Source organism: Pteropus medius, unplaced genomic scaffold (assembly GCF_902729225.1).
Source record: "Pteropus medius unplaced genomic scaffold, Ma_sr-lr_union100, whole genome shotgun sequence".
Lineage (NCBI taxonomy): Eukaryota > Metazoa > Chordata > Mammalia > Chiroptera > Pteropodidae > Pteropus > Pteropus medius.
Window position 1 is genome coordinate 10016698 of NW_024346062.1, and position 19521 is coordinate 10036218.

The following is a 19521-nucleotide window of genomic DNA, read 5'->3' on the forward strand; positions in this document are numbered from 1 at the left end:
AGAAGGGGGATTTATCCAGTGAATAATATTATTGTGTGAAGTATGTATGATATTACATTCAGTGTTGTTCTTATACTAAATTATAATTGAAAATAAGTGTTCCCTATGGAAAGAGAACACTAGAAAGCAGAGTATAAACATTCTGGATTTGGCTTAGATACAAGGTTGGTATGGGGTCTGGGGCCAATAATATTTCCAGGCCTCAGTTTCCTTATTCTATCTAATATGTCCCCTCACCCCCTCCACTCTGTATACACTCGTTCCTTTTATATTTTTATCTTAGTAAGATAAGAAATAACATATAAAATAAATATTCCTCTTAATTATTTTTCCCACTTTTTTGGAAACTAAGATTTGAGAAAGTAAATACCTCCTTCCATCTCTTTCACTGCTATATCCCCAGTGCCTAGACTGGTCCCCTAAATTTAGTAAATACTCATATATTTGTCAAGTACATGAGCAAAAAGAAGAGATGATAAACCGAGAAAGAAAAAACAACCACAAAACCTACCCTATCACAGTACTTTTCTCACTGTACAGTTATTTTCTGTTTACTTATCTATATCTCCTGCTCAGAGGCCTAGAACAATACCTGGCCCTGCCATATGATAAGCCCTCAATAGATAAAAATTATCTAAAACTCTGGAAATATAGAGCTATTTACTTCATTATCATCATGAAATTGTTCACCTGGGAAGTAGGTTTGAATATTGTATGTTTCTTCGGAGACACATTTACAGAACGATCACAGATTATAACTGAGATTAAATCAAAGCAAATTAAGAAAATAAAAAATACAATAAATTAACGGTTTTTCCCAGTGTTTTCAGACTTTTGAGACATCCTGAATGTCTTGGGTATATGAAAGTATAAATGTATGAACTAACTGAAAAAATCAATACAAAACTATAATTATTAAGTATATCCTAGCCTTTTGCTGACCAATAATTATGCCTAAACCAGGTGAGTTTGTGTCCTGGGCCATTAGACCAGAGCATGCTTATTTTATGTTCTGTTTCTTTTCTTAGTCTGTGAATTTCTGGTATGTACTGGTGATGAATGATGAACATACAGAGAGGCGATATCTGCTGTTTTTCCTTCTGAGTTGGGGACTTCCAGCTTTTGTGGTGATTCTACTCATAGTGATTTTGAGAGGAATCTATCATCAGAGCATGCCACAGATCTATGGACTCATCCACGGTGACCTGTAAGTACATCCAGGCACAACACTTAGCCTTCATGTACTCAGACAGCTTTATGACTAATGGTGGAAGCAGTTGACTAAGAGTATGATTGAAAGAGTACAGGGAAGATCTTTGCTTCATTGCCACACTGTTTGAAGTTCTAGTTCCTCGAATTATCCCTTTAAAAAATAGGACACTACTGCCTCTCCATTTCCTTTGAGAGATTTTGGTTTTTCAGGTGAGTTGCTGTATTGAACAGTTTGCAGTAATTCGTACCTTAGCATAATTTAGTTTATCAGATTGAGACAAATAAAAATATCTAGAGAAATCAGGGAACTTTGAAAATTTTGATAAACAATAAGTGAAAAATTTAGAGTGTGGCACATTATATAAGAAATATGATTTGTTTTTTCGGGGGGTGGGGGTGGGCATGGGCGTGGTAAGCACCATTATTCATAAGATCCCTAATACCAGAAGACTATATTAGAGTGAATTGAGAGTGTCTGCAAAAGTACATGAGAAGAAGACAGAGTCAACTGGCCCTTTCTTATATATTCATATTAAAGTACACTAGTAGTCTTAAAATTTAACACATCTTTACATGCACATGTGTGCATGTATACATGCCTTAATCCTGAGTCTGGGATCTTACAGCTTTGCGGACCACTCAGCCCCTTTTATTAACTTCACATGCAGAAAAAAATAAAAGAAAAAATATTTGTAATAATATAGGTTAATCAGCTTCCTTGGTTAAGGATTAGAAGAAAAAGTAACATTTCTAAATAAGAGAGAATAACCTATTCACAGTCTTATAAAGACATTATTTAATTATCTCACAGGTTATTGTGGAGATAAAAATTACTTAATGGATGCGAAAAATCTTTGAAAGTAAACAGCACTATCTAAGCAGAAGTCATTTTAATATTACAATTGCCTCTGATCTAATGATTGTCCATTATATATTTAATAAGGACTTGTTATCAATGTATACAGATGTATTTCACACAAGGGCAATCACAGACTTATATCCCACACCACATTCAACCAAAGGAAACTAGCTATGTAATATACACATACCCACTGAGATACCATATATAGTAATTTTGTCTTTTTATTGAGATTTGGTGAGTTTATCTCATACTGATTACTTTATTGTATTATAACCTGTTTTGTCCACATAAAATTCTAAAAGCCTAATTGTCTAGAAAGGAATAATCATGTCTATTCAAAATTATGACCTTTTACTACCCCTGGCATTAATTTAAATCAATACAAAGAAACCATGAGACAAGCCCTGGTGGCCAGCGTCCCATTCCTTTTGTGAGCTCCCCGGTGAGATAGGACTTACTTGGCGGCGGTTTTAGCGTTGCATGTGTATCTACCCAGGCTTGATAAATGGGACCTGATGAAAGTGATGTTAATTTGAAGAAACTCTCTCAATGTTTATAAAAGGATTTTTGAAGAGAAATAAACTATTATGCAAGAATGTCCAAATTAACTGACTCAAGTTATTTGCCTTCCGAGGCTTTTCGCAAAAAGTTCTTTATGATTAGCTCAGTTATAGTAAGTGGAATGTAAAATATATTAACCTCTATCTGTTTTTAATATTATAGGATTATTAGACCAAAATGACTAACATTTTAAGCATTATAAATCATTTTCTCCTTCATAAACATAGAATATTATTCCTAAGTCATCCTCATGTGAATTTATTCCAGTTTTTCAAGAATTCTATATTTTTCTATATCACTTTAATCTCAATGTAGGAATATAAATTACTACATTATTAATGTAAGATACTTATGTAAAATATTCTATGCCTATGTCATTTAAAAACATGCTTTTTCTCTAGAGGTAATGCTAGGATTTGTGGCTGTGAAGTAACAGCTCATCTGTTGTGCAGTTAGTTACTTCATAATACTAAAGAGTTTCTTTGTAAAGAAGAATTTTCTCTAAATAGATCTTTAATTCATTAGTATATACAAGATGTTATTTTTTAAACATTTTTGTAAAATTTGGCAACTGAGATTATATTAATTTCATAAAAACATTTAGGAAGTGATCTCTTTGTCAATTAACTGAAAGTTTGCAATATCGGTGTTCTTTCTTAATATTTGGGAAGACTTCATATGTAAAGCCAGTTAGACCTCAGGTATTCTTTACAAGAAGACTTTTAATTGAACTTTATTTAAAACATATAAAATTATTCATATTTTCTATATCTAGTTCTTTCTGAGCCTATTTGATAAACTTTCTTTTTTCTATGAATGTTTCCATTTCCTCTAACTATTCAAATTTTCAATGTTTTTAAGATTTGTAATGATTAATCTTTTTTTCATTCTTGATAGTGATAATTTCTATCTTCTCTCACTATTTTTCTCTCTTGATCAATCCCGCTGGAGGTTTATCAATATTATTGTTCCTTCCCAAATTAAACTTTGACTTCTCAATATTCTCTGTTGCACATTTGTTTTGAAAATTCGCTTCAATTTCTACAATTTCTATGCTCATCTTTTAAAATTTTATTATTTTTACTGTCTGGGTTTTATCTTTTGTCTTAATTTGTGCAAGGCACTATACATTTATTTTATTTATTTTAAAAAATTTTCCCAGCTTATTGAGATATACTTAACATATATCATTGCGTAAATTTAAAGTGTACACTGTGATTATTTGATGTGTTCAGGGATTACCACAATGGGATTAGCTAACATCTCCACCATCACCTATAACTTTTTTTGTGTGTATGGTAAGAATATTTAAGATTTACTCTCTTAGCTACTGTTGTTAACTAAAGTCCTCATGCTGTACATTGAATTCCCAAAACTTATTCATCTTATAACTCAATATTTGTACTCTTTGGTTGCCAGCCCCTGGCAGCCACCATTCTAATCTTTGTTTCTATGAATTCGACTTTTTAGATTCCTCATAGAAGTGAGATCATACAATATAGTCATTCATTGTATAATGATGTTTTGGTGAATGATGGACTACATATACAGAAGATTATAATGGAGCTGAATTTCCTATAAGAAATAAAAGTAAATGTGGTTAAGGAGGACCTTTTTTCCTTTGGCAAGAGCAATATTTGTGGGGCTTGGCAATAGATTCCCAGCACCTCCGTTTTGAGTACACAGATTACATCCCAATCAGTCAGCCACTGACCTATTTCAGCACAGAGGAGTCTGTCCTCCCAGTACTACGTATTCAGAGAGTACAACAGCCCTCCCAGATCTAGCACGATGGTCTTCAGAGTGCATTGCTATAAATTCATTATTGTGGACCTAAGATCCTGTACAGGGACACAGGTTCACAGAAGCTATCTTAACAAGTATTAAGTGCCACTGCCACTTTAATAAAAGCTTTCTGTGGTAGTGTGGAGACAGCTTGTCCCTCTACTTAGGAAATATCTTCAGGTGGTATTGATGTAAAGCATAAATCTAAGTTTTATTTCTTCTATGAATTCAGTGCCCGAGAGAGCTCTTTGTGCCTTATGGGGTCAATGGAACCAAAATCAAATTCGCTAAGTGAAAATATTGAGTCCTCAGATCTATACCTTCTCTTTGTTAAACACCCTCTTTTTGTGTGTGAATACTGTAAAAGTTCCTTAATCTGACCACTGCTCCAACACGCAATAGCGAGAACCAAATTGCCATGACGATCCCTATATTCTTTTATCTCTGCATCTTAATTTCTCATTCCTATAGTCCACCTTTCATTCCCTCCTGACAGTCACTATTTTGGTGATCTGTACCATACCTAGCCTGTTTTTCCTCAATATTTCCAAATAATCTGGCCCACATCCCTGTTTATGGAGCAACATTGATAACTTTGATGTTCTATTTCTGACACTGTCAGAAGGAAGCAGGGGTAGAGCTTGTGAGACAGTGTTTATGAAAGTGTACAGTAGTGTACAGTAATGTCCTAGGCCTTCACAGTCACTCACCACTCACTCGTTGAGCCACCCAGAGCAATTTCCAGTCCTACAAGCCCACAGTAAGTGCCCAGTAAAAGGCATAATTTTTTATATTTTATATCATATTTTTACTATAACTTTTCTATGTTTAGATATACAAATCTTTACCATGAATACTGCCTGCAGTATTCAGTACAAACATACTGTACAGATTTGCAGCCTAGGAGCGATGTGCTATATCATATAGCCTAAGTGTGTAGTAGGCTTCACTATCTAGGTCTGTGTAAATACATTCATTCTATGATGTTTGTACAGTGATGAGATTGCCTAACAACACATTTCTCAGAACATATCCCCTTTGTTAAGCAACGTATGACTGTATTTGTCATTTTCTTGTCTCACTTATTTCACTCAGCTTAATGCCCTCTATCCATGTTGTTGCAAATGGCAGGATCGCCTTCTTTTTCATGGCTGAGTATATTCTAGTGTACCTTTATTCATTCATTCATAAACAGACACTTAGGTTGTTTCCATTTCTTGGCTGTTGTGAATAATGATGCAATGATGATGCGAGTGCAAATAACTCTTTGAGCTCCTGATTTCATTTCCTTTGGTTACATACCCAAAGGTGGGATTGCTGGATCATATGGCAATTCTGTTTTTAATTTTTTGAGGAACTTCCATACTGTTTTCCATATTGGCTGCACCAGTTTACATTCTCACCAATCTATGAGCTCTATTATTTCCATCTTCCTGCTAATTTTGGCTTAGTTTGTTCTTTCTCTAGTTTCTTGAGGTGTAAATTTGGATTGTTTTGTATTTTTCTTTTTTCTTAACTGTAGGCATTTATCACTATAAACTTCATCTTATAACTGCTTTTGCTGCATCCCATAAGGTTTAGTATGTTATGTTTCCATTTTTGTTTGTTTCAAGGCATTTTTTATTTTCTTTTTGATTTATTCTTTGACCCATTGGTTATTCAGGAGTGTGCTATTTTTCACATATTTGAATTTTCTAGTTTTCTTCCTGTTATTGCTACTTGGTATGATTTCAGTCTTCTTAAATTTGTTAAGACTTGTTTTGTGACCTATCCTGGAAAGTGTTCTGGGTGTACTTGAAAACAATGTGCATTCTGCAGCTGTTGGGTGACATGTTCTCTATATGTCTGTTAGGTCAGTTTGGTCTAAAGTATAGTTCAAGTCCAAAATTTCCTTGTTAATTTTCAACTAGATGATCTAGTTGAAGTCTCAGACTATTATTGTTTCTTTGCCTGTTTGAGCTTTCACATTATTATTTGTTTAATATATTTGAACTCTCCAGTGTTGGATACATAGATATTTATTATTGTTCTCTTTTTTATTGTGTGATTTTTTTTTGGTGTTTTTTTTTTATTGAAATGTAATAGACAATTAGTTACTCATATTTACAGTGTACAATTCAATGAGTTTTTTTTTTCCAATTATAATCGGCATATAATAATACATTAGTTTCAATTGTATGGCATAGTGATTAGAGATCGATATAATTCACAAAGTGATTCCCCTCAATAAATCTTCTACCCCTCTGCCCCCTTACGTATTTATTACAATATTATTGACTGTATTCTTTATCCTATACTTTATATCTCCATGACTATTTTGTAAGTATCCATTTGTACTTCTTAATCCCTTTGGCCTTTTTCACCCACCTCCTCAACCCTCTCCCATCTAGAAACCTCAAAATATTCTCTGTATCTATGAGTTTGTTTCCATTTTCATTGTTGTTTATTTCATTCTTTAGATTCTACATGTACATGTTATGTTGTGTTATATCCTCTTGATGAATTGATCTTTTATCATTATGTAATGGCCTTCTTTATCTCTTGTTACACCTTTTGTGTTAAAGTCTATTTTATCTAATATAATTATAGCTACCCCTCCTCACTTTTGGCTTGCACTCAATGGAATATATTTTTTGCCTGTGTGTTTCCTTGAAGCTACTTGAAGTGGCTCTCTTGTAGGCAGAGTATAGTTGGGTCTTGGTTTTTTTTGTGTGGTTGTTATTGTTGTTTTATCCATTTAGCCACTCTGTGCTTTTTGATTGGAGAATTTAGTCAATTTTAATTCAGAGTATTTATACTAATGTCATCTTATCAATTGTTTCCTGGCTGTTTTGTAGTTCCCAGGTTCCTTTCTTTCTCTCTTGCTGTCTTTCTTTGTGAATTGTTGGTTTTCCTTAGTGGTATGCTTTGCTCTCCTTCTCTTTATTTTTGGTATATCTCCTGCAGGTTTCACCTTGTGGTTACCATGAGGCTTACATAAAACATCATCTCGATATAACTGTCTATTTTATGCTAACAACTTAACTTCAATCACATATAAGAACTCTACCCCTTTACTCTCCTGTTATGTTTTTTATGTCACAGTTTACCTTTTTTTACAGAAATAACGCTATTGAGAGTACCCAGAGGTAGTCTCTATTGAGTAGTTTATATGAGTGTCTTTGGAAGTAGTCACCTATTTTTCTTAAATTGGCATCTTGGATGCTTTAGGTAAAAGAAACAAGCTGAAGGAAAATCCCTAGCCTTATCATCCAAAATGCAAAGGAAAGAGAATATAAGACTGAATCAAGAACAAGGGAGGAAACAAAGGTAATTTGGCCCTGGGAATTGTCCCTAAATAGATAATATGCCATTAATCCGAGGTCACAATTATGTAACTGTGAAAGGATAGAGTGATTGAAATGAGTTTCAGAGTCCTGCCATCCAGAGGGGAGGCTAGTGAAGACATACTTATCTCAATATTCTACCTCTGAGCTACAATATATTGACACATTAATAAATGTCGATAACAGTAAAAATTACATAATAATGATGATAGGTTGTTTTGTACTTCCAAAATACTTGCTTTTTGTTCTCTTTCTTGCTAATTTATATGAATTCAAACTTAAAAATTAGGAAATACTTATTCAGTAACTATTATGTGCAAAGACCTAAGCGAATTTATTTAAGTTAAGGTTTTCTTTGCTCACAATGAAAAAACGCATAACTTAATTTTTAAATTGATTACAGTCTTTTACTTTTTCAATTTCTTAGTATTTCAGCATTATGTTTTATTTTATATATTCTTAATAAATCTTAATTATGACCTTCTGATTATCCCGCTCCTGAACTGAATTAGTTATTTTATAAATTATTCAATTCTCTGTAAATAATCTGATTTTGCTAGCTATATTAGGAGAAATGTTAATATAGAGGACAAATCTATGCTTTCTAAATTAGAACTAAGTAGAAATAATAGAGCTGTATGAAAGATACGATATTATGTGAGTATTTTTGTTAAATTACTTACAAAGAGAATCATGAAAAAAATGTTTATTAATATAAGGAAGCTATTTACCTGTTGTCCGAGGATTGGAGAAAATTGCTGTAAATCTATGGAAGAGGAAAATATTCAGGACTTCTTCATGGATTTGCTCAGGTGAGGAGTGTGTTATTATATACATGGGTACACACTCTCATGATAGATGATACATACATACATACATACATAGGATGTGTATGCATACATATATACACATACATATACACACTTACATATACCAACTTTAAACTAGCATTTTCCATTCATTCAGAGCTCCAAAATAAAGAGATATTGAAAGTATGCTTCCCCACAAGGCCTTAGAATCATAGAATCATAAAGCTGGAAACTATCTTGCTTGCCTTAATAAAGTTCTAGGCATGTCTTCAAAAGCATATCATGATTCAAACCTCTGTTTAAACACTTGTTAGCTTATTGAACTTTTTATTCTGAACATACTCAGTTTTTTCTACCTTTTATGGCAATTGATTATACAACTCATTATACTAATATTCACCTCATTTTCTAATCTTGTGTTAGCTTTCTCTTTTCTAGCAACAACCTCAGCTTTTCTGACTACTGCTTTCTCTCTCTGAGAATAAATCCAACTGATGCTTTGATTTATTTTACATCTCCAATGGCTTCTCTTATTCCTGGATCCTTCTCTTCACACTTAAGGTAGAACCTAGACAAAAAGAGAACTTTATAAAGCGTTGAATTCAGCCCCTGTACAATCCTTGATTTTAATCTTTACAGCATTGCTGACAAATGTTTATTCACTTTATATTTGAACTCCTCTGTGAGAAAGAATGTATTTCCTCCCAGGACTTTTTCACATAGAGTAGAAATCTTTGACACTGACTCATTATCTGATTGCTGTGTTCATACCAAAAAACAAACAAGAAACAAAAAATAACCTTATATTTTTAACTTGATAATCTTTCAGATTGTCACAGATTTTTGTTCCAAGCTAAACACTTCTGATTTGTTCACATATGTCCTCATATAACATACTTTTGCATCTTTTTACTATCATAGTAGCTCTTATTTAAATTCGTTCTATTTATCTATATCAGTCTTCTTTTTTTTACATTTTATTTTTGAAAGAATTTTAAACACAGAAAAGTTGCAACAATTGTCAGAGTTCACATAGACCCTTTAGCCAGCATACATACATACGCGATCATAGTACAATGATCAAAACCAGGAAATTAACTATGATAAAATACTATTAACTAAACAAAAGACCTTGTTTTTTCACCACTTTTATCCCAAATTTTTTTTCTGTTCCAAAATCCAGTTCAGGATTCCACATTACATTCATTAGTTGTACCCCTTTGGTGTCCACATCTGACAATTCCATAATCTTGTTTTTTACTTTTTGATGAGTACTGGTCAATTATTCTATAGAATGTCTCCAAACTTGGATTTATTTAATGTCTTATCATGATTAGGTGGATATTATGCATATTTTCCAAGAATGTCACAGAATATTAAAGTACATGTTTCGTATGTACATGTTTTCAGTTCTCTTGGGTATATACCTACAAGTGGACTTGTTGGGTCATATAATTTAATTGGCTATTTTCAAAATTCTGTCATTGTCCTTGTTATTTAAGAGTTAATTGTGGTCTGTCTAGGTATGGTTCTCTCTGTTTTATCCTAATTATAGTTTATTGAGCTTCTGAGACATGTAGTTCAATGTTTTTCATCAAATTTGGAGTTTTCAGCATTATTTTTTCACATATTCTTTCTGTCTCTTTCTCTTCTCTCCTGGGCTATCTCTTCCTTCCTGGGACTGTTAGCTTCTGTGTGTTGATATATTTGATGGTACCCCACAGAGCTCTGAGGTTCTGCTCATTTTTTTTTTTTTTAACTCAAACCTAATAATCTTGACTGTCTTATTTTATTTATTTATGCTTTTTTCTACCTGCTCAAACTACTGTTGAGCTCTTCTGGTACAAATTCTATTTTAGCTATCACACTTTTCAACTCTAGAATTTCTATTTGGTTCTTTTTTTCTGTAATTTCTATCTCTTTATTGGTGTTCTCTATTTCATGAGACATCATTCTTATATATTCATTTAGTTTTTTATACTTTTTTAAAATTAATTTTAACATTATAAATAGCTGATTTTAAGTCTTTGTCAAATAAGTTTAAGATCTGGTTTTCTTCAGGCATAGTTGTTTTTTTTTTAATTGCTTTTTTCCTAGTATACAAACTATACTTTCTTGTTTATTTGCTTGTAATTTTTTGTAATTTTATTTCTTGTAATTTTTGTTAAAAACTAGATTGTCTAGGTAATGCAACATGGAAAATCTGAAAATCATATTCTCCCTCCTCCTCAGGATTTGTTGTTGCTTCTGCTTATTGTAGTAGTAGTTGTTTGTTTATTGACTTTCATGAACTAATTCTGAAGATCTGTATTCTTTATCATATGTGGCCACTGAAGTCTTTGTTCTGTTAGCTTAGTGGTCAGCTAATGATTGAGAGATATTTTCTTAAATACCTGGAACCAAGAAATCCTTCCGTGTTTGCCAAGGGGCTCTGTATGCATGTCGAAACATGATTTCAACACTCCACCAGACAGCTGACAACTTGCCTTGGAGTTGGCACTTCATTTCCTGCGCATGTATACCCTCAAGGCCAACCAGGGGTGAGAGAGCCTGGGGCCTTGCCAGCTCTTTCTTGAGCATGAACACAGCTCTGCCTATCCATGTGGCTGTCTAAATTCTCAGGAATATATTGGAGACTTTTAAAGCCTCTGTGGCCATTTCATGCTCAAGCTTTTCTTTCAAGTTTTTTTGGCTTGTCTTTTTGCCCCAGTTGTTATCCACTGGCTCAGACAGCCATGAAGTTAAATTGCTTGCCTTAAATTGTTTATGATTAAAAAAAAAAAACAATCCTTGTACCTCTTATTTCTCATCCCCTACCCAAAGAACAAATTTTGCACTGGCTAGACTCAGACAGGTCAAATACAGAGAGCCTTGCAAGTTGGGCTTTCTTTGGAAATGAAAGAACTACAGCTGCATTTTGCCTGCCACACAACCCCCTTCCTTTCCCAGTGGCTACCAGACTCTGCCAGGAATATGAGCTGTTATTTTTCATGAAATTTACATGAAACTAGAGCAGAGTATGCAACTCGAGCTAGTAAAACTGCTGTAAAGCTTACTATTCTTACCAAAATTCAGCTTTTGAAGGTTTTTGTTAGTTTGTGTTTTAAAATATATGTTTCCTGGATTGCTGCAAGTCTTGGTTTATTTCCAGAGTGCTGAGAAAGTTGATTCTGAAAATTTTTGTTAGCTTTCTCGTTATTTTTATTAAGCAGAGAATTTTCAGAGGTCCTTATTCTGCCATTTTCATCTGTTACTCCTGTCCATTTCTAGAGTTATTTTTATATATTATAGATATCACCTTTTATCTGTGGTAATTGTGGAAAATATGTTTATCACATTTTATTTATGTTGTTTCATGCCATACAATTTTCTTAAATTAGTCAAATTTATCATTTTTTTCTTTTATTGTCTGTGGATTTTTACTCATTATTAGAAAGCCTTTCCTCGAAACTAAAATTAAAGAGGAATTCTCCCATACTTTCATCTGGTACTTCTATGGTGTAATTATTTTTTTATGTTTAAATTTCTAATATATTTGTATCTTGTTCTTTTTTGTATATGTGGATATTGTATCTTTTAAAAAATGTCTACCTAGTTGACCCATTACTATTTATTTAACAGCCCATATTTACACCAGTGCTTTTAGATGCCACCTTTATCATATGCTGCATTTCCATACATACTTGGGTCTATATTTAGACTTTCTATTATATTCCACACATCTTTTTGTCTGTTCGTGTATCAGTCTCACGGTTTTAATTATCGAGGCTTTTTAGTATGTTTTTAATGCCTTTGTAAATCTGGCTCTCCATACTCACAGCATTTTTTTCCTTTTCATTGTTTTCCTGGTGTGTTTTTTTTTGAATGTTGACTTTTTAATGTAAACTTATGTCTAAATTGTCTAACTTCATAAATTGTTTCTTAGTATTTTTATTGGGATTGCATTGCATTTGTAATTTAACTTAGAGAAAACTGCTATCTTTGTAATGCTGAGTCATTCTATACAAGAACAAGGGTTATGTTTTCATTTGCTCAAGTCTGGTTTACAACTTTCTTGGCATAGACTTTGAATATTTCTTGTTAAATTTATCTCTACATATTTAGTCTTTTTTGTTATTGTAAATGAGTTTTTTGACTATTCTCTTTATGTGTAAAATGAAAGCTATTGATCTTTGTATGTTATAATTATTTAATTTAATTTACTGAATTACTTTACTGTTTGACTTTATCATTGATTTTCTGGATATTTCCAGTGATACAGTTATATCAACTTCAAACAGAGATAACTTTACTTTTTCTTTTTTTTAAAACTATTATGCCTTTAATTGATTTCTCTTGTATGGTTTGTTTCATTGGCTAATACCTGTGGTACAATGTTGAATAGTGTCTGAGTAGGTAGTGGGAATCCTTGTCTTTTTCCTGATCTTAGTGGGTATGCCTCTGGTGTTTCCCCATTAAATAAGATATTTACCTATTTACATCTTCCCCATTAAATGAGATGTTGACATTAGGAATAATATATACATATTATTTCAAATTTAAAAAGTATCACTTAATTCCTATTTATTTTCTTGAGCGTTTTTATTGTAAATCGGTGTTCAATTTTGTCAAAGCCTTTACAGCTTCTTTGGAGACAATCATAAGATTTGATTAATGTATCTCAATACATTAATATGATGTATGATATCATTAGAATATACCTAACATTCCTGGAAGAAATATTTCTCGGTCATTGTATTATTTCTCAATGTCGAGTTGGATTCTCTTTATTTTATCTTTCATTTAGTATTACTGTATCGCTATTCATGAGTGATGTTTATCTATGGTTTTCTTTGTATCTTTATTTGATTTAGGTAGTAGTATTTTACTTGCTTTAAAAAAGTTTTTCTTCCTTTTTGTAGATTATGAACATCTTCTATAGAAATTGGTCTGTTTAAGTTTCTAAATCAAATGGGAACGATTTTGGTAGTCTGTATTTGCCTAGGAATTAGCCATTTTATGATTTTCAAATTAATTTGCATCAAGGAATGCAAATCTTTATCATGTCTTTATGATATACCCACAAACATGAAATTCTTTTCTCCACAAGTGATCTCACCATAGTGACCTGGTATGGCTGATGTCAAAACAGCATGACAGAGTTTCTTGTTAGCTGCTGGTAGCTGTGGGCAATGAAGGAAAGACACCTAATAACCTTAAAATGTGTCTAGCATACATTTTTCAGTATTCAGTTTGATTCGAATAATAATTACAAGAGTTTTTGTATTTTGTAGCTGTGTCCTCATGATAGTCTAATAGTTAAAACACAGTAGCAAAACACTTAAGTAACAAAAGTTGGCATTAGAAGTCAAAGATAAGAATTTCCTACTATCAATTAAACAATCTAAGTTAAAGAATCCCTACAGTCATTTTACCTGTCATAATTATTGAAGAAATTCATAGATATATTACCTTCCTCGCTCTGTCTCCACAAAGCATTCATTGAATACTATATAAGATGTCAGAGGAACCAATTCCACCATGTCTTATATTTGAGTTAAATTATATATTATCTAACACTCATTCAAGCTCCACCTGAAGTATCCTTCTATGTAAAAGATAGCATTAGCAAGTAGCATCATTTAGTAAAAATAATATTTATTTAGTTGTTCTTGCCAGTTGACACTTGTAAATAAACACCAATGGCCAGATGAACTGACTCATTTCTAGTATACAAGCATCCAACTCTTAAGTAAATGTGCTAATATCTAGAACACCCAGGTACTGAAGTGTAGGGACCTTAAAAAAGTGTACTTTTGCAAACTTATTGTACTATATCTAGAAATTTTCTTGGATTGAAGTGCAGTAGAATGATCAGGGGCAGACACTGCTGACATGTTCTAGCTCTGTGACTCTGAGCAACCATCTCAGTTACCTTCTGAGAGCTATCTGTGGAACAGGTATAATAAAACCTGTGTCATAGGATTGTGATATAGATTGAGTGAGATGATGCATCTGAAGAAAATGCATATGCAGTACCTGGCAAGAGGAGGAGTCAATTGTGAGAGCCTCATGTATGGATCTGTGAATGAAGTGGTAATTACTTGTAACCTATCAGACAAGCCTAGCTAAACATTATTGACCCTGTAAATTCCTGAAGGGCAACTTACCATTTCGCTATCTGAAACTATCATTTAAATTATTTCTATTCTTATCTTTTGTGTCTTTGACATTAGGATTGCAAACACTTTAATATTTCTGGAAATCAAAAGCTTTTATCAACCTAAGTTAAGAGTTCGTTTTGTTTTGTTTTTGTTATAAGTAAGAGGAAAATGCCTCTAAAGCTTGCAGTCTTTTATACTAAATACTGTCTTATTTAATTTGAGCTAATATAACAGAATGCCATAGACTGGGTGACTTAAACAATAAACATTTTGGACCCAGAGAAAGAAGATACCTACCAAGAAGGGCTCCTGGTAGCTAACTGGGTTTGAATTTAAAAGTAGAGCCCAGCAGCCATATCTAAACAGGGGCCTCTCGCACAAACCTCACTTGAGAGAGAAGCCTTCGGATGGCTTTCTTTGGTATGTGCACAGATAAAGAGAGAGCCTGAGTTTCCTCCTATTTTTATAAGGGAATAAATCCCATCACAAAGCCTAAATCTCATGACCTAATATAACAATGATTACCTACCAAAGTCCCCACCTCCAAATACATCACAACAGGGGTTAGGGTTTCAACATAAGAACTTTATGGATGGAGGCAGGGACACAAACATCACAAACATTCAGTCTATAACAGGCATTTTAAAAGTTTAAAATTAATAAATTAATTAATTTTGAATATAATATGAAGTAAAAGATTAACTATTCATTTAGTTCCAGGGAGTCATTGTTGGTAAGGCCATGAGTTGTGAAAAATAGAACTTTAACCTTATTTATGTTGAAAGATTAGGGAGGGCCTATATCCTTCCATCTCCAGAAACAGATTTATTTTAACATTATTCTCAGAGGTTAGTGTTACATAGATATCTTTATAATAACTCTGTTAGTACCAGTAATAGCTATTTCTAAGTCTTTATATGTATTATAATAATATAAAACCTAACCTGTAACCTTATCCCAAAGATATTTAATATATATTTTTCTTATCTTTTTTCTATGTATATTCTAATACATGTGTACACATATGCTCACACACACATAGACACACACATACAACAAAAATGGGATACCGTATGTACTATTTTGCCATTTACTCCTTATTTATTGGACAGTTTTCTTTATCAATATATATTGATCACATTTTGTACTATAATGTACTATTATATTTATTTAACCGGCACTCTATTGATGTACTTCTGGACTGTTTCCAGTTTTTCTTTATAACATTGGGGTAATGAATATCCTTATATAGGTATCTTTTTATACTTGTGTTAATATTTTCCTTGGGTGAATTTTGAGCAGTGAAATGACTCATTCAAAGGATACATATATAATTTTTTACTTTAAAATATATTACCAAAGTGCTTTCAAAAATGAACACATCTAATTATACTCAAATCACAAATTATGACAGAGTCGTTGCCTACATTCTTGCCACCTCTGGACATCATAAGTTTTTTTTTTCAGTGTTTGCCAGTGTAAGATATATAGATATAGGTGGATAGATAGCTAGATAGACAGGTATACACACATATATGTAGTTATTTTAATTTTCATTTCTTTAATTATTAGTTATGATGTAATAGCTTCATTTATTATGTGTCAGACATTATATAAGTATATGGTCTCATTTATTCTTATGCAACCCTATGAGTTTTAATATCTTTGCATAGGTTTGTTTAGTATTTTTCTTTCTTTTGTGAATTGCTTATTTATTTTCCTGCATTAATTTTTCTGATTGTTTGTTCATTCTCCAGTAATTTAAAAAGTGTTTTTTCTTTCTCGTTGTTTCCTTATTCCTTTTTTTGAAGGTGAGGTGGGCTATATTAAGGCTATTAGTTTTTGTCTCTCTTGAATTTTTACTTCTCTATTAACATATCTTTCTCCTATCCATTTTAAGAAAAAAATTACATTTTAATGTATGAGATAAGCCTTCGTGTGACATCAGATTATTTCAGAGAATTACTTTAAGTATTTTGTGTGCTAATTAAAATTTCCAAGTATGATAATAGTACAGTTAACATGTTGAGAACATTTGAAGTGATTTACTCAGAGTCAAAATGCTGAAAATGTATTGCCACAAGAACCTCAGACTGTGTTCCATCCTAATTTATTAACTAGAGTCAGAATCAGGAAGACTAATGATTAATTTTCATGCCAAGTAATGAGGACTTAGGCATTTGAAATAACACTGAATAAAGCATTAGGGAAAAGGTCAATGTAAAACTGCAGGCGGTGGAGTAGTAATGACAGAGATGCTTATGAATTTGTACTTCATCTCACTTATTTTCTTGAAACAGTTTAGGGATAAAATGAAAAAGTTGGTCAGCGTTTTTTTTTTCAGATGTTCTATATTATAAGATATTCTGCAATCTCTCAAAAACTTTCATTTAGAATACTGAAAAAAAGCTCATACAACCACAAACAGTCAAGTATATATTAGTCCAGGAAACAAATAAGTTATTCATAGAAGAAGTTCTGTTGGAGACATCTTTAATGAAAAATAAAATGCCTACAAATATAAACAGTTTGTCTAACAGAGTACTTAGTACAACTTAAGAAAACCATTCCTAGTCTAGAAGGATTTTCTGACAGTTGATTTTGAGGTTGTATTTTCTTCTTTGTAGATTTTCAGGAGCAGGGGATCTGCATGCTATTTCTTTTTCTTAAGGTAATGTTCTTTTATGTTAGAAAATAAATCAGTGTTTTAGATGTTATGGAAAGCATTAAAATATAATATTAAAAATAAAAATCCAATATATCCCCATCATTCAAATATAAGTATTTCTAATTGATGTGTTTCTGTTTATGTCTAGATCCATATGTTTTTTTATAATACAAAATTGGGATCACACAATTTTATCTCTTCCTTGTTCCATATAATGTTATATCACTAAAATTTCCCAAGCCATTAACTATACCTCAGCAATTTTTAATGGAGTCACAATTTCTGTCTCGTGATAGAATTTTTTATAACATGTTTACCATTCCCCAGCATTAGACATTTAGGTTCTCCCTCCCCATTTTTAATATTTATAAAGTCTGCAGTTAGTGTGCTATGTCATATTTCCACACCACAGATTCCTTAAAATGAAATTACTGAATTAAAGATATGACATTTTTAGAAATATTGACATTGCCAAAATATCTTCCATAAAGATTGAAAATTTACATTCTTAACAATATTTCTTGAGAGTACCAGTCTTGCAACACCAAAGCTAGTCTTGGTGGTGAGTTTTATTAGCTTTATGATCTTGATAGGTAAATACAGTGCATTAGTCAGGGTTCTCCAGAGAAACAGAACCAATAGGATGTGAATGGATGGATGGATGGATGGATGGATGGATGGATGGATTGACGGGATGGATAGATGGACGATTTGACGGATAGACAGGACAGCACAAGCAGTAGGTAGTTAGTGGGGTAGGTGATAGAGAGAGAGAGAGAGAGAAAGAGAGAGAGAGACAGGTAGATAGACAGACATAAATTTATTATAAGGAATTGGCTTATGAAATTATGAAGGCCATCGATTCTCAAGATCTGCAGGGAAAGTGAGAAAGCTGGAGACTCAGGTGAACTAAAAATATACTTCCAATTTGAGTCTGAAGGCCTGAGAACCAAGAGAGCTAATGGTGAAGTTTCAGTCCAGAGGCTAGCAGGCCTGAGGCCAAACAAGAGCCAGTGTTTCAGTTCAAATCCGAAGGCAGGAAAGAAGCCAATGCTCAGTTCAAAGACCAGCAGGAAGAATTCCCTCTTATTCAGGCAAGAGTCAGCATTTTTATTCTATTTAAGCCTTCAACTGATTGGATGAGGCTCACCAACACTGAGGAAAGCAATATGCTTTACTCAGTCTACCAATGTAAATTGTTAATCTCATCCAAAAAATGCTCACAGAAACACCCAGAATAATATTTGACTAAATATCTGTGTACCTCATGGCCCAGTCAAATTAACGCATAAAATAACTATCACATGCAGTGATAAATTATTATTTTTATTGCTCTTTTATGAGATCAGAGAGTTTGAATACACTTTTATACGTTTATTGGCTCTTTTTACTTCTCATAAATCGTTCATAGTCTTCATTTGTTTTTCTATTTTTGTTTATGATTTGTGAGAGCTTCGTTTCTATTAAATATATCATCTCTTCTAGTATTTTATGAAATATTTGTCACAATTTATAATTTACATTTTTAAATGACAGTAAATCTGCCCATTTTTCCTATGTTTTTTCTTGTATATTATTCGCATGCTTAGAAAATTGTGTTCTTTTAGTATGAAGATTTATTTTTTCCTTAATTTCAGAAAATTTTTCTTCAGTCACATCTTTAAATGCCTCTTTATTCCTATCCATTTGGGGAGGTTCTTTGTTTCCCAAATACCAATACTAGTTATTGGATCTTCTGTATATATCCTACTTATGCATTCTATTTTTCCTAATTTCTTTTCTCTTTGTGTTTTTTTCCATCAAACACTTCCTACGTTTTGCTAATTCCATTGAAAGCTGTATTTATTTGATTTCTTGTGCTATTAAATAATTTATTATTTGTGCTTGATATTTTTTTATACCAGAACTCAGGAACTATATTATTATTGTCTGGAAGTTTGTGTTACAGTGGTTAGCCTGATATTTTTTTATTTAGGTAAATCTGTCCTTTACCTGGATGCTTATAAATCTTTAAAATCTTATTTCTATAATGTAAAGTTTTGGGCTGAATGTATATAGTTATAACTATTTATTTTCTTTAAATTTGTCTGGTCTGCGGTGTGCCCACAGACATGGCGTGTTCTGCTCAGTTAAGGTTTCCAGTCTTATCTGTTTT

General features: G+C 32.5%; 1 protein-coding gene across 1 annotated transcript in view; it reads left to right on the top strand.

Annotated features, from left to right (window-relative positions):
- Positions 1-19521, top strand: part of ADGRV1 (adhesion G protein-coupled receptor V1) — a 471657-nt gene that overhangs the window by 313744 nt on the left and 138392 nt on the right. Inside the window, 1 exon segment of the mRNA XM_039875052.1 lies at positions 1029-1207. Coding sequence (XP_039730986.1) covers positions 1029-1207 — 179 coding nt within the window.